General features: G+C 52.6%; 1 protein-coding gene across 1 annotated transcript in view; it reads right to left on the reverse strand.

Moving 5' to 3' along the window:
• The window catches only part of LOC116951203 (laminin subunit beta-2-like), a 31,813-nt gene extending 16,397 nt beyond the window's left edge, over positions 1-15,416 (reverse strand). The window contains exons 1-7 of the mRNA XM_032969686.2: positions 15,242-15,416; positions 14,055-14,127; positions 10,974-11,310; positions 8,434-8,618; positions 7,187-7,431; positions 6,600-6,812; positions 1,619-1,763 (exon numbers count right to left, since the gene is read on the reverse strand). Coding sequence (XP_032825577.2) covers positions 1,619-1,763; positions 6,600-6,812; positions 7,187-7,431; positions 8,434-8,618; positions 10,974-11,310; positions 14,055-14,109 — 1,180 coding nt within the window. The 5' untranslated portion in view covers positions 14,110-14,127; positions 15,242-15,416. The remainder of the gene's footprint in view (positions 1-1,618; positions 1,764-6,599; positions 6,813-7,186; positions 7,432-8,433; positions 8,619-10,973; positions 11,311-14,054; positions 14,128-15,241) is intronic.
• Positions 15,417-17,106: the final 1,690 nt, after the last annotated feature.

Consider the following 17,106-nt stretch of genomic DNA (forward strand, 5'->3'; position numbering starts at 1 on the left):
TCTGTGACGACCAGATGTCTGTGAAAAAGAACTTCGTAGCTCATCGGATTCCTCCAGCATAAATATTACACCGATTCTGAAACGAGCATAACGATAATAAAATATGTCGTTATTTTCGGCTCTGATTCTACATTAACAGGTGAAAATTGCCACACTAACACAGCCATCTCGCTCGCTGAGCTCCACGTTGCTGCTCTGAGATCTCCCATTAACATGGTCATCTCTCACATTAACATGCTCATCTCTCACATTAACATGGTCATCTCTCACATTAACATGCTCATCTCTCACATTAACATGCTCATCTCTCACATTAACATGCTCATCTCTCACATTAACATGGTCATCTCTCACATTAACATGGTCATCTCTCACGTTAACATGCTCATCTCTCACATTAACATGCTCATCTCTCACATTAACATGGTCATCTCTCACATTAACATGGTCATCTCTCACATTAACATGCTCATCTCTCACGTTAACATGGTCATCTCTCACGTTAACATGCTCATCTCTCACATTAACATAGCCACCTCCACGCCCTCGTTATGATTGCCTTTCAATCCATCATTAGCATGCTAATTTATCACATTAACATCACTAGCCCCGCCCACTTCGTTTATGGCCCTTTGGCTACATAAAACAGTCTGCCTCAGCAGCTTTCCCCCTCTTTGTCCTTCCTCCTGATGACGATCGCTTGCGTTGCGATCGAAACGTCGTAGTTTTTAAAATTATTTTTTTGTTATTTCCTTTGAAACCTATCTCCGTGACTTTACCGAAGCACCCAAATAATATGGCTCCTCCTGTATAGAAGTTGAACATTGGAGGGTTGTGTCACCGCTGCCGTCTCACAGCCCTTTTTTTGTTTTGTTAAACAAGACCACTGTACATGGTTTTATATACGATGTAAAAGTGAAGCGAACGCTATAAGTGAATGTACTCTGTTGTATTGGCGACGCTATAACAAAACTATTCGGACTATTTTGTATTTTACCAGGTAAGGCCTACTGAGCTACATACGGCTCTTTTTCAGCAGCGACCTGGCCACAAATGATAGCTCAACCAAGTGGCTGATCACGTGGACATTCATCGCAGCCAAATACTCTAAACGCATGATTCTAAATGCGGAGGGAAAAACCGGAGTAACCGGAGAAAAATCCACGCGACCACAGGGAGAACATGGAAATTTTGAATAAACACCTGTCGTGAGCGTCGGCATCGAACTGACGACCTCCTGTACACCAGGCGAGGTAGTTAACATCTCCTAGCCACCGTGGCGCCTTAACGAAACAGCGTTGATGGAACCGATGTAAGGCGTGGACTCCCTGTGTACTCGTGATGCAATATACAGTCGTGCCTTTCTGAACATTTCAAATGATATGGAAAAATGTACGTCCCTTCGTCGATCCACCGCTGGATGAAGACCTTCCCTCGCCGTGTTGCACATCTTTGAAAGAGAGCTTCGTAGCCCATGGGATTCCTGAGGCTACCTGAGAGCACTCCACCAACTTCACTGATCGGAACAGTGGCGAATTGGGGGGACGCATAGAGTAGCGCAGAAGTACATGACAACAACGATAAGGCCCGCCCGCGTAGTCGAAGCCGAATCGCTTACCCGAGAGGAAGTGACGGAGGTTGTTGAGCAGCGCTCGCACGTCGGCGATGGCGAGCCGGGTGTCGTTGCCGGCGCGGCCTGCGCGGTCCGAGAGTTCCCGCGCCGTCTCCTTCGCGTCGTCGGCCCCCCTTTTCACCTCCTCCGCCTGTCCGAAGGGGGGGGGGGTGTGTGTGAGGGTGTGGGGGGCCCACGACCACGAGTCACGCGTGAGTCCCCCCACTGTCGGGAGGCAATGCAACGCCGGCGGCGTCGACACCCCCCTGAGCTAAGAGAATCGGCAGAGGGGGCGATGGTCATAAGGGACCGGTGCCGGATTAAGCAATTGCGGGGCCTGTAGCGTATGATGATGTTATAAAGGGACCCTAAATAACTAAATAAACACAAATCGCTAACCTTTAACACCCAGTCGTTCATAAAAGTTGAAGGCAGTATAGTACTATAGTAATAGAGCAAGTGCAGAATCACTGAACCGGAATTGATAGCTTGAAAGCATTTAGCGCGGGGCCCTTGAAAATGCGGAGCCCGTAGCTACTACATATGCAGCTACTACATATGCAGCTACTACATATGCAACTACTACATATGCAACTACTACATATGCAACTACTACATATGCAACTACATATGCAGCTACTACATATGCAGCTACTACATATGCAGCTACTACATATGCAGGTACTACATATGCAGATACTACATATGCAGATACTACATATGCAGCTACTCCATATGCAGCTACTACATATGCAACTACTACATATGCAGCTACTACATATGCGCTACTACATATGCAGCTACTACATATGCAGCTACTACATACGCAGCTACTACATACGCAACTACTACACATGCAGCTACTACATATGCAGCTACTACACATGCAGCTACTACATATGCAGCTACTACACATGCAGCTACTTGTGCTACTGGGATAATCCGGCACTGTAGGGGACATGACGAGCCACAGCTGGCGCCTGCCAATATTTTGGTACACGTGGGGAGGGGGGGGGAGAGGCCCAAAGTGCCATCATCCTCCTCTCTGATGATGGAGGTGAGGAAAACCGCACCAGCGGTAGAGCGAGCGGATTCACTCAGCCAGCCAGCACCCCCCCCACACACACACACCCCATCATCATCTCTCAGGGGGGTCGATAAAGTGAGCACGACTTGGTGATAGAACTCAAAAGCGGTTGTCCTATGGATGAACTCGCCCCCGTCGTAGGAGTGTCGAGTTTACACCACTGGCTCGGCGCTGCAAGTAGGATAGAGCATCTAAATGCGACAGCGTCTCATGATGCTAATGATGGTGATAACATGATAATCAATGGATATTTCCTCTCCCACTCTTTAACTTAGCGTTGATAGAGTGCCACTTTGGTGGTGAAGTCAACTGTGATTGTGCTATGGATAAACTCGCCCCCTGCCATAGCAATGTCGAATTTCCACCAAATGACACCAGCTGAGATAAGCACCACCTCCGTGGTCATCTGAGCAGCGAGTCGCCGTGAATGTGATGCTAACCGCAGAGTGGAGTGGTGGCACGGCGGTGAGTCCACTGGGCCGTGGGGCCCAGACGCTTGAGTTCAGTTTGCAGTCATGGCTAACATCCGTGGCGAGTGATATTTGAGCCAATCCTGGGCACATCCTCTTCCATCCCATCCGCCCCTCCTTCACCGACCAAACATTGGCCAGCATGGTTGAAGTATGGTCAAACCTCACAGCATAGGGAGGCCTTCATCCAGCAGCGGATCTACAGAGGGCTGTAAACTACTACTCTAACTGCAGTGGCTCTGGGCCACATTTACGTCATAAGGCCACCACAATTGATTGAACTTTTCTGGGCTGTCTATGACAACTTAATGTTTAAAAAAGCCATCCTTAATGTGAATGTCACGAGGTTAAAAAATGTCACGGAACCAAAGAGAGATTCATGGTTTCAAATGCCAACTTAGTTTCAAGCTGTTGCCTTGATTTGGAAGGGGGCCAAGCTACGTTTGACCGGGTTGCAAAATAATGACGATGGGGTTTTTTTTTTCCCTTTCACAATCGAGGCTTTGATTTAAAAAAAAAAATAGCAGCGTTGGTGCGCGGCGGTACAGCGCGATGTGCACGGAGCTCGTCCGCACTGCGACGCAGTGCCCAGTGCCGTCACTCTACCCGCTTCATCGCGAGTGCTCAAGCTAATAAACTAAAAACCTATCTCGTGTTCTACCAGCTGTAAGGCCCCAACTGAGCTATTCGGATCTTTTTCAGAAGCGACCTGGCTATCGCAAATGATAGCTCAGCGAAGTGGAAATGTACAGCAGACAAATACTCTAAAAGCACTTTAACACGTAGGCTTTCGCGACCAATATTATTCATAATAAAGGTTTTTGGGTTAGATCGCGTTTATTTATAAATGTGTCGTAACCCTCCACCACCCGACACGGCCAATCAGCAAAAAAAGTGTCACGTTGACAAAAGACAAATAATTCACTACTTTAGCCCACCGGTGTGTTGAAGAGTGAATCCACATTTACAGTTTGAGTACGACGGGCAATTCGCCCGATGATGCTGGATGTATTTACCAGCGAAACGTCGTACTCAAACTGTAAATGTGGATTCACTCTTCAACACACCGGTGGGCTAAAGTAGTGAATTATTTGTCTTTTGTCAACGTGACACTTTTTTTGCTGATTGGCCGTGTCGGGTGGTGGAGGGTTACGACACATTTATAAATAAACGCGATCTAACCCAAAAACCTTTATTATGGACTCTAAAAGCACGTTGAATTTTTAAATGTGGAGGGGGGGGGGAAACCGGAGGACCCAGAGAAAAATCCACGCAACCGTACAGAGAGACACATGCAGACTCCAAATGTACAACAACAACAACTCGCCACCGTTGTGCCACGATTGCAACTCGACGCCGCACGCTGTCCGCTCGCTCTCGAGAGAGAGAAGTGAGGAGCCACGGACGAGCGGGAGGGCGGCCACGCGATGAGTCGGTGCCAATAATTACCCAAGTCCCGTGGTCCTCTATGTATAGTGATGGTGTTATCGGCCAATTCACGATTATTGACATTCCCCCAGTACAGCCAGCAACCGCCCGATCCCCACCCCATACTTTTATAGGGACTCCAAGAAGCCTCCGTCTCACTCCGCGTGTCTCACTCTGGGTGTCTCACTGCGTGTCTCTGTGTGTCTGCCTCTCTTCGTGATTTGTGTCTGTGTCTGTAATTGTCTGTGCCTCACTCGTGTGTTTGCCCGTCTGTCTTGGTCTTTCGGCGGGTCTCTTTTTGGTAATTACTCCATGTGGCTGGTTGTCTTTGTGTCTGTCAGTATTCACGTCTCTCTTAGCACGCTGCGCTACGAACCCGGCGACCCGAGTTCGATTCCCGCTCACGGCCACCCACAACAGTGACGATTATCTGAACCGGTCCTGGGCCTCCGCTAGGTCGACTAAGCCTCAAATGAGTACCTGTTGAGGTGTGTAGACATCGCCACTCGAGAGTCAAAAGCAGCCAGGGCATTGTGCTCGACACCCAACCTACGGCGTGCAGTGGCAGTCTCCATAGGTGCTCACCAATAGCCTCAACAGTCTGTTCAAGGCTAAACCGTGGTCTTCGTCTTTGTTGTCCGCTGTCTGTGTCTCTGTGCGTCTCTGTCTTTGTCTCTCTGACTTGCGTCGGTCTCACTGTGTGTCTAGCTCTGTGTTGGGACCCTGGCCCCTGCCCATGAAACATGGAATTTCCACGAGTTGCTGAGGGCCACCAATGGAGCTGAGTGTTGCAGAGGGCTGACGAGATTTTCTCCGCATGTTGCGCAAGACGTAATGAATTAATAACAAATACAAATCTTTAATTTACGAATGGGCTACCTCCTACTGAGACCGACTGTCAGCCCTTTGAAAAGGAGACCCAAAGAAAAATCACATTATACTCTCGGCTCGAATATAGCTCATGAATGAAATATCCGTACGGCTTGCTCACCGATTGTGTGGACATAACGTGACACGTACTCACACGCACGCACAATGCGCGTGCATACGCACTCGCACGCGCACGCGCACGCACACTCTTGCACAAATGTGCACACACACACACTCAAATTTAAGTAATTCACTGGTTATTAACCGTGGGCGGGTGGACACACTGTGATGCAAAGAAGTCGACGTGAAAAACGAAGGTTTGTCATGTTGAACTTTTACGGATTCAAGTGCGAATGAGATCCCATGCAGAGAAACAGCAACAAAAAGTCAAAGTGAATTTCAAACTCAAATGAGCATTGAAGCGGCCACTCATCTGCTCTTTACAACCCTGAGCCACCGGTCGAAATGTCACATTCCTATGGCAGGCGCGAGTCTATCCATCGAACCTCCACAAAACGGTATTTATTTCAGCAACCCTAAATGGGAGAGGGCTCATGAGCTAAGTAAACCCCCCAAACCAGGAGATGAACTCGTAACTCTCGTGATCGCGAGCCAATCGCTCGACCAACCGGCCACCTGGCTGGATTACAAACACACATTTTTTAAACTATTTCTTTCTTTTACCAGGTAAGGCCCACTGAGCTGTATAGCTCGTTTTCATAAGTGACCTGACTATCACAAATGAAAGCTCAACGAAGTGGCTTATTATCATGTGGAAATTCATAGCAGCCAAATGCTCTACACGCATGAATCCAAATGTGGAGGGAAAAACCTGAAGACCTGGAGAAAAATCCATGCGATCACGGGGGGAGACACACACAAACTCCAAACAGACAGGCGCCAGCATCAGGATCGGACCCACTACCTCCTGTATACCGGGCGAGGTAGTCAATATCTCGACACCGCTACGAGATGTTAACAAATCAGCGGATGGGACGATCGCGATGGGCCGAAACCGCTGGTGCAGACGCCGCCATCGCCTCCGCGAGTCCTCGAATCGGCGACCCGAATGGTGACGCCGGCGCCGACTGCGGCAAGAGAGCGTGGAGGGGGGGGGGTGGCGGTAGAGTACCGTGCGGGAGACGACGTCGAGTCTGCGCGCCGCGTCTTCCGTTTGCTCTCCGGCCCTCCTCGCTCCGTCCAGGGCCCGCATGGCCTCTGCGGCGGTGCCCTGGCATCCGGGCCCGGCGCCGCACCTCAGCAGCCCCGTGGCGGCGTCGCGGCAACCGCCTCCGCCGCACGGAGGAGCGCCGTCGCACGGCGCGTCGCCCCGAGAGCCGCACACCTGCGCCGCGGTGGGGACGCCGCAATGATGCGGCGCAATGCAATGCGGTGCGACAACGTGCGACGTGGCGCAATGCAATGCGGTGCGACAACGTGCCACGTGGCGCAATGCAATGCGGTGCCACGCGGTGCAATGCGGTGCAATGTGGCGCAGCGCCGAGCAGGAAAATGGAATGGATTGCGGCGCGATGCAACGTGGCGCAGCATGACGCGTTGCAATGCCGCGCAATGTAATGCAATGCGGCACCATGCAATGCAATGCAATGTGGCACTCGCAAATACAATGCCGCAGAGTGCAAAGCAATGTGGCCCAATGTGATGCAATGTGGCCCACAATGCAATGTGGCCCAATGCACCCCCCTCCCCCAGGCGGACCTTCTCGTTGAGGCGAGCGTTGAGGCCGTTGTTGGCAGCGACGCCTTCGACCTCGCCCACGGCCGCCCCGAGTGCCGCCACCCTCCTCGCGAAGTCGCCCCCCTCCAGGCGAGCGAGGGTCTCGGCTCGCCGCCGGGCCGCCCTCGACTCCTCCAGGGCCCCCCCGGGAAGCTGCACGGCGTCGTTGGCCCGGCTCGCGGCCACTTGGGAGTCCCGGAAGGCCGAGCGGATGTTCTCGTACGCCCCTGGTTAAAACAGAAACGGGTAGACGTGGGGCACAGACTGCAGTTAAACTTAACGATTCAAACGGAGGTACGGGGGAAGGACAACGAACTAAACACAAAAAGCAGTCCTAAAGAAGTGACTTTTGTCAATCAGGAAAATAGGCCAAGGCCAGGGGCTGGCAACCAAAATAACAAGAGGAAACATTTTATTCGAATTCGGTAAAAAGAAAACGCTATTTTTCAAGAGCCGCAATGCACTGTGGGTGAATACAAGACGGTGGTCCTTAATAAATAACGTCACGAAGCACTCCTTAAAGTTCCGCAGGTTACCTACCAACCCCTGGTTTAGGACGACTAAGAAACCATGTCCTGGTTTGGTTGACAGTGGAAAAGGAAAGGAAACCCTGCCGTGTGAGTCCACCATGCAAAAGCTGAGAGAAAGCTTGTGGAAGGAAGCGAAGTGAAGGCAAGGTGTGGGGAGATCGATGGCTTTCACCGTGATGACCTCTTGACGTTGATCTGCATCATGACTGATCAGCTGATCTTTTGGAGTGGTTCGCGTGTCCAAATAATTCGGAGCACCTGATGCAAGACCACACGTGTAAATAATACATCCTCTATTTAACCAGCAAATCATCACTGAGTTTCGAGAGTACATTTTTCAGGAGGGTCCTGCATTGAGATGTTTGGCCAATTCCATTAATGAGCAGTATGTGGGAGTATCCACATAAAACGCACTCATTTATTGAGGGTAACACTCAAAGGTCTGCATAGATAGAATCAAGAAACTCTTTGGTCTACTGCCATCTCTGGGCTACTTTGCAGCGCAAACCTACAACACCTGGTATTCCCATCCAGTATCTCAGCCAATTGACAAACAGCCTCATGCCTGCTTTGCTTCTGAGATATTCCAGGGGTGCATTGGGAGGAGGCGATTCGATCAGATCGCCGCTGAATGGTCCGCGCAGACGGGTCAACGTAGGACGTGGCGAGTTTCTCTTAACGGCGACCACGACCGCCGACCTTGAAAGTCCGAGTTGACGAGGGCGCTGAGGAAGCGTTGGACTTTGGTGGCCGTGCCGTTGACGCGCAGCGCGCTCAGCTCCAGCCGGTCCAGGGCCCCCTCGGTGCCGTCGCGTCGCGAGCTCAAGGCCGACATCGCCCCGTCGGCTGCGCGCTGCCGCGAGCCCAGACGGCTGGCCAGCTCCCTGCGGCCCGGGGGGTCGCACGCACGGACAAACGCACGCACGGTCGCACGGACAAATGCAGGGACAGACGCACGGACCAACACACGGACGCGCGCACGGACGGACGAACACTCAGCCGTGCGGCCAAGACCGGTGTACGCCACTTTTGCTGCCCCCCCACGCCCGACAACCCCCCCCCCCCCTCGCCGCTGCACCACCCCCGCCCCCCCGACCCCTGACTAATATTTATTTTCCCCAGGAGAACAAAACAAAAACGTGACGTCACAATGCTGACGGATTCGTGGGAGTAAATCTGCACACAGGTAAAAGGTGCAGCCACTGCAATTGCTTGCTGGGGCCACTGTTGGCAGACGAGCCTCAAAAAGGGGAAGCTTTGGAGAGAGCCCCCCACGTCTAGAGAGTATAAAGGCCTACTCTTCCAACCTAGCCAGACGTCTTGGAAGAGGTGGGGGCGGGGGTTACCCACGCATTACTCCACCGCAGTACGGCCTGCCAATCGACTCGCTGCGGCACAGCCATGAACACGGCCAGCAGGACGGAGGCCATGGGGGTGATTCAAGGAAGACCCATGCCATCGTTTCAAGTGGCGAGCCAGGAGGGTCGAATCGAACCGGCGACCTCCGGATTGAGCTGTAACCATCACCCCAAGACATCACAAGCCCCCCCCCCACCAACCACCCCACACTTTGCAAAGGAATAAAAAATATAACGAGAAAATGTTGTCTCCGTTACACATTTGTATTTTCATCGTGGGACATTGCGTTTACAGCAGAGGGTGAGTGGGGGGGGGGACCATGCCCCGAGGCTTCCCGTAGCTACTGGCCTGTACATGTCCAACGTTGCTAATGCAACGGTGCAAGTTTGCTGGATGACACGGGCGGGGTGGGGGGCAGCAGTCGATGACTGCTGAACATGCCTCGCTGTGTAACGGGCCGTAATGTGCCAGCGCTGGGGCATCGCAGGCACAAACATGCCGCGCATCTTAATTGCCGCCGTCTCGCTGTCAAGACGCTCAAAGCCCTGCATAGATGCACTCAGGAATCCGCTGCTCCCAACCGGGGATTTGAACTCGCAACCTTCTGATTTGCGAGCCGCTCGGATCTACCGCTGAGCCACTTGGCCTGCTCAACTCGGCTGGACGACGATGACTAAAACTGATTGTCACGATTTAACGGTATTGGTGTCTAATGATGATGATAATGATTCAAGCAATCGCATTTAGATTATTACAATGATGACAGTGATGATAATGATGATGATAATGATTATTATTATGATCAAATGTCATTTAAGATCATGACGATGCCCAATTGTCGCTAATGTGACAACACTGCTTAAGGTGGTCTCTATAAAAATGGAGCAAGGATGATGATGACAATCGCTTCTCATCTAAGGCTCTTATTGTGTCAATGACGGCGGAGAAGAAGATGTCAGCAGCCTCCACGCAACCCACTCTGCAAGGTGGGAAATCACGACGAACGCCATCAACGCGGCAGACGAACACCGATCATCGATCTCCCGGTCTCCACAGCAATAACAACAAGAAGAACAACAACAATAACACGTGCCATGCCAACGGCCCTCTTCAGGACCAAACAACAACCACGTGCCAGATAGGCCCTGGGACTAGGATCCTCCAACTGGACATTGAGGGACTCTCCCGGGCGAAGTGCCAGCATCTGGCTTGACCACCTGAATGTGAAATTGTTGCGCTGCATCTACATCAGACTGACGCTGGCCGTGACAATAACGATCGCCTGACATCCACGACGACGACGACGACGTTAGCGATAACCCTGACAACAGCGACGATGACGTCAATGATAACCCTGACAACAGCGACGATGACGTCAACGATAACCCTGACAACAGCGACGACGACGTCAACGATAACCCTGACAACAGCGACGACGACGTCAATGATAACCCTGACATCCGCGACGATGACATCAATGATAACCCTGACAACAGCGACGGAGACGTCAACGATAACCCTGACAATGGCGACGACGACGTCAACGATAACCCTGACAACAGCGACGATGACGTCAACGATAACCCTGACAACAGCGACGATGACGTCAACGATAACCCTGACAACAGGGACGATGACGTCAACGATAACCCTGACAACAGCGACGATGACGTCAACGATAACCCTGACAACAGCGACGATGACGTCAACGATAACCCTGACAACAGGGACGATGACGTCAACGATAACCCTGACAACAGCGACGATGACGTCAACGATAACCCTGACAACAGCGACGACGACGACGTCAAAGATAACCCTGACAACAGCGACGACGACGACGCCGAAGAGCGTCCCCCGGGCGACCTCACCATCCTCACCGGTTCCTCCTCGCCGCGCCCTCGATCCGTTCCGTGGCCGCCCCGTCGCTGCCTTCTCCCGTGGCGGGACACGCGTCCAGCAACTCCCGCGCCCTCTGCAGGTCCCGCTCGGCCGCCAGGAACGCCTGCTCGTGGCTCCACGCGGAGCCCATGCTGCCCGCCGTGATCATCGCCTTGGCCCTGTCGCGGAGTTCCCCCACGCGGACCCCCAGCGCCTCCGCGTCTCGTTCCCAGGCGCGAAAGCACGGCTCGCACGAGCGGCACTCCGAGCTCGACAGCGGCGGCGGGGGCCTCTGCCGTGCCTCAGGCGCGCGGTTCGGCAGGGCCCCGGAGAAGCCTGCGGAAGGGAACGGTCGCTCGGCCCGTCAGACGAGGGCCGGCGGTGGCGCCGCTGTGATGAGATGTTAACTCCTGGTGCGCGGGAGGTCACGGGTTCGATCCCGACCCTGATGCCCGCTGTATGTTTGGAGTTTGCGCGTTCTCGCCGTGGTCGTGTGGATTTGTCTCCGGGTTCTCCGGGTTTTCCCTCCGCACTCAACGTGCGTTCAGAGTATTTATTTGGCTTCTATAAAGATCCACAGGGTGCGCCACTTCGATGAGCTCTCATTTGCGATAGCCATGTCGCTTCTGATAAAAGAGCTACCTATATAGCTCGGTGGGCCTTGCCCGGTACAAACACATCGTGGAGTTTATTTAGTCTGTTGAGTTTGCCGCCCGTTCTTTGGCAGAGGCTCGCTGTGCGAGGCGGCGAGCGGCCGCCCTCGTATCAGCCCAACGATTACTACGCGCCGTCAGTGGACGTTGAAGACCCCACGATTTTATTCAAAATTAGATTTGACGGTGGGGGGTTTGGGGGGATTGTGTGTGTGCGGCCATCGGTGGCTGTGCTGGGACCGTCAATTCCCTGCAGTAGGGAAGCAGGTTTAGTCACAGGCAAGCTGCCTGGATTCGAACCTAGGCTCTCAAAGGGGGCAGCTCAGAGCTCTGACCCGTGAGCCACCCAAGCGGAGTTTGTGTTCTCGGACATGGAGCAAGGGTGGCCATGACGATGGTGATGATGATGATAGTGATGATGGTTATAGGGATGATGATGGTAGTGATGATGATGATAGTGATGATGATGGTAGTGATGATGATGATGATGGTAGTGATGATGATTATGATGGTAGTGATGATAGGCTGCATTGACACAAAACCAAAATGTAAGTTTGAGGTATTCTGACTGTTGGATGAGTTTTCTGACCACACCAATAGTGGCCCCCTCCCATGGATGGACTGGACCCTGCCATAGGAATGTGGACATCCCACTGGTGGCTCAGAGCTGCCAAAGGGAAGGAGCGCCGCTCCTGCGGAGAGGCTTTGTCCTGGCCCCCCTTCTGATCTTCGATGAGCTTGTTAGATTCACTGATCAGACGATACGAATAGCAATGGGTTTTGAGTGATCCTCGCCATGAAACGTATCTAAATTTAAATGCGCACTTCATTTCGACGGCAATTTATGTCCCTGTATTGTAATCGCCGTTTTTGTTTTGTTTCCTGTGCGACGCTCCAGTGCCTCGCTTGCGCGCGTCCTTTGTGCCCAGGAAACCCCTTGGCAGCCAAAGACTTTCATTCTCAACGGCCTCCCATGATTATCATCATCATCTTCGGCCACGATCTATCCACTGCTGGATGAGTGCCTCCTCAAAGCCGTCGCCGTCCCACGGGGTCTCGCAATGGTTCGCGCACGAGCTGATTTAAACGCTCCATCTCCGCGGCAGTTCCGTTATTGTCACAATTTTTATTGTTATTCGCAAAACTTGAGAGCACAACCTCGCCTCGTTATGTTGTCGTTCACCGAAGGCGATGCTCGTGGGGAAATGCCCCCGAGGTTGAGATGCTATTTGAACAATCGCCAAGTCAAGTGGCCCCGCTTGTCTGCCAATCACAGACCTACTGACTCATTCTTGCCAACAGCGCCACACCTCACCACGTCCTCCTCGCATGTCACCTCACGGTGAGCAACAAGAGAACGTAGACGCGTGAGAGACACAAAACCGCAGTCCGTGAAGGGCACGCACACACACGCTCACCCGCGCGCGTGTGTGGGTGCGTGTGCGTGTGGGGAGCGGTGGTGTAGCGGTTAGCGCACTGCGCTACGAACCTGGCGACCCGGGTTCGATTCCCGCTCACGGCCAACAGCGGTGACGATTATCTGAACCTGTCCTAGGCCTCCCCTAGGTCGACTCAGCCTCAAATGAGTACCTGGTGAGGTGTGTAAACATCGCCACTGGGGAGACAAAGGCGGTCGGGCGTGGTGCTGGCCACCCACCCCCCTCGTGTACCGTTCCGGCCTTAATGAGTGCTCGCTAACAGCACTTGCCCCAACAGTCTGTTAAGGCTATACGGGGGGTCTTTGTCTTTGTCTGTGTGTCCTCTACAACGCATGCGTGGACACGTCGGAGTTCCGACCGCTTCTCAAATAAACCAAACTCGGCACGCAGTCCACACCCTGCCCTGGGCTGGATACACTCACGCACGTGCTGACACACAGACACTGACGCACTTGCCCCTACAGCCTTAACAGACTGTAGGGGCAAGTGCTGTTAGCGAGCACCTATGAAGGCCGGAATGGTACACGAGGGGGTGGGTGGCCACCACCACGCCCGACCGCCTTTGTTTTCCCAGTGGCGATGTTTAAACACCGCACCGGGTACTCGTTAGAGGCTGAGTCGACCTAGGGGAGCTCCAGGACCGGTTCAGATAATCGTCACCGGTGTTGGCCGTGAGCGGGAATCCAACTCGGTTGACAGGGTTCGTAGCGCAGCGCGCTAACCGTTACTCTACCGTGGACGTGTGTATGTGTCACATACTGGTACATACACACTGACACACATACAGACTCATAGGTACAGACACGCACACGCTGACACACACACTCACTGTATTGCAGACACAGATTCACTCTGACACACACAGATGCATAGACAGACGCACACACACGCGCGCTGACACATACGGACTCACGTGTACAGACGCGCAGTGCCCGTGAAGCCAAGTCCAATGCATTGTCTGCCAAGTAAATCCGAGATTGACACTCACCCAGAAGGCCGAGCAGCAGAGAGAGTTTCAGGGCGTTCATCCCTGTCGCGTTCATCCTCAAGTCGCTTGGAGTCTGTAGAGGCAAAAAAAGCATTGTGGGTGCAGGCATCGGCACGCGGTTGTGGATGATACCGGCAATGTCACGTGGGGGAGCGGTGGTGCAGCGGTTAGCGCTACAAACGCGGCAAAAGCCCCGGGATTGATTCCCGCTCACGGCCCACCAACAATCAGCGACGGTTGTCGGAACCGGTCCTGAGCTTCCCCGAAGGCTCGAACAGGTACCCGGTGCGGTGTGCAAATATCAGCACTGGGGAGACAAAGGCGGCCGCGCGTGGTGTTGTCCACCCACCCCCTCGTGCGCTGTTATCGGCCTTCAAAGGTGCCCGCTAACAGCCCTTGCCCCCAAAAGCCTGTGAAGGCTACAAGGGGGGGGGGAATCTTCGTCTTTGATGTCATGAAGTGGGAATGTTGTGTGCAATGATGGTGATTACAGTGGTGCGAGAGCAGAATAATGATGTAGTGGGGTTGTGATTAAAGAGTTAGTGTGAATAATCGGTGGTGGTGGTGGTGGTGTGATATAAACTGACGACAAAGATCTGTTGATAATAATGATGATGATAACGCGAGTGACTTTTCTCCTGGCTCTGTTCGCGTGAGGAGTCGTGGTGATCACTGAACAATCGTCGTGAACATCTCGTGATGATCCGGATGTTGTTTTGTTTGCCGCTCTCAGCCCATTTCGTCCGTCCGCTCAGTTTGTTGCGCTGCCCCGCACCTCCGATGAGCACGGTTGGCTATGTACGGTGCGAAAGAAGTTCAACATACACACTATTGTTCTCACGACACGGCCTGCCCATTCCCACATTATATAATTTACTTTAGACGAGGACGACAATGATGATAATGATGATGCTGATGATTTTGATGAAACCACGCGCATGATGCTGATGATAACGATGCTAATAACAATGGCGAGGAAGACCGTCACTTAGAGCGATGCCGAGAACAACCCGCAGTGCCAGCTCATTGCCACTGTCCTTTCGTCTTTGTGTCGCATCACGCCGCACGGCCATGCGTTAGCTGCTGTTAACGTGCGCCGGGTAAGAGATGCGCAATCAATGCACTATTCAAGCCACGCGTTCGCCCAAGCGTCGCCGCCTTTCATCCCCAGACACCGTTGCACTCACCTTGCGAATACTCCCCGCAAGTTTGATTAGAAAACCCCGCGGAGCGTTCTGCCGGTGTCTACCGCACGGCACGCGCGGCAGCTCTTGTCGGCTCTTCCCGTTGCACCCAGGTGTGTTAAATATGAAGAACCACACCCAGAGCAACCTTGCATCGTCTGCGGGGGCACACCCTACACCGCTGATGATTGTGGGCATCCCACCCACCACCCCCACCCCCCCGTCTCTCCCTCTCTCGGTCTATAACCTCCTAGCGCAGTGGGCTCTTAATCGAGGGTGCACGCATCCCCTGGGGGTGCGAGACATGGCCAGACTTTTTTCGACGGTAAATCATCGAAACACAAGTTAAGCACGGACACGTAAGCGCAGCTACTTTGTTTCATCAAACCCTCTGTGTATTCATTGACAACATAAAAAACGAAATTGTACGATTGAGATCCAAAGGGGTGCAAGGCTGCGGTAAAAAGAAAAGTTAAGAACCACTGTCCCATCATGGGGCCTCCTTTGCCAGTACCAAAATAACACCGCTTGAGACTAGGCTCGAAAGCGGCTCTGTTAGGACGTCCACAGCTGAGCCATTGCAGGGTGGGAAAGCTCCAAACGAACACGCTCAACAACAAACATTATTCACACGAGACGCAGACAAGTTGAGGATGGGCGAGATTAATTACTATTTTGTCTATGTTACGTAGCTTATGGTAATTCACATTTGGATTCCAGCTGATATTTGGTGTATCCATATGCACCAAAACAGTGAGACCGACGCAAAATCTTGGATCAGGATAACGAGGCTCCAACAACAACAATGAAAATGATGAGTCACAGAGGCAGACAGAGCAGTGGCTCTGAATCCGGTGTGGGATCCATAATCAGTTTTCATTACTATCCATCAAGGTAATTCCTCCTGCTTGTTTTTATATATATATGAATCAGCCCCCCACCAGAAAATCGTGGAGTTTCCAGCTCAGGGCCCCCAAAGAAGATGAACAGCGCACTTTGACTTTTGTGGAAGTTTGTAAATCGTGTGTGCGCGTGTGAGACTTCGTGTCTGTATGTGTAGCGGTGAGCTCGCTGCACCGCGTCCCCAGTTCGATTCCCGCTCACGGTCACCAACACCGGTGACGATTATCTGAACCGGTCCTGGGCCTCCCGTAGGTCGACTCAGTCTCAAATGAGTACCTGGTGCGGTGTGTAAAAAACATCGTTACTGGGGAGACAAAGGCGGTCGGGCGTGGTGCTGGCCACCCATCCCCACGTGTGCCGTGCCGGCCTTCATAGATGCTGCTCGCTAACAGCACTTGGCCCAACAGTCTGTTGAGGCTATACGGGGGATCTTTGTATTTCTTTGTGCATTTTTTGTGTGGCCGGGTATCTCTGGGGGCTCAATGGCCATGTTATAAATCAGGGGCTCCTTTGGCTGTGAAACCCCTAATTTAATGTAATGGGTTGGGTTTTTTTTCTTTCAAATTTTCTAATGCAGTCATTGATGAGTGAGCTGAGGTCATAAACTCACTGACAATCCAGTTTAGTCATGGGCAGGCGACACGTGGATTTTGAACGCAGATCTCACCGGTTTGGGCTCAGCACTGTGACTCGACTATTAAAGACACCAGGGCGCAGACAGTCGTGCGAATGTGGTCATGCAAGCCCCAAACGACGATGTTCCCATAAACTAAACCACTCGGTCTACCGCAACTTCAACGGAGGAGGAGGAGCAGCAAAACGACACGAAGTCTCTCTCTCTCTCTCCTGATGCCCTCTCGGCGGCGAGCAGACCTCGACGTTAAGCGCACTGGCACCGTAACACGAGACGGCGAGGCGCATTCCTTAGACCCCCGGCCATCGCAAGTGGGTTTTTTTCGCTTCCT

This window comes from Petromyzon marinus, chromosome 42 (genome assembly GCF_048934315.1).
Source record: "Petromyzon marinus isolate PM22_M1 ecotype Great Lakes invasive population chromosome 42, UKy_Petmar_22M1.pri1.0, whole genome shotgun sequence".
Taxonomy (NCBI): Eukaryota; Metazoa; Chordata; class Hyperoartia; order Petromyzontiformes; family Petromyzontidae; genus Petromyzon; species Petromyzon marinus.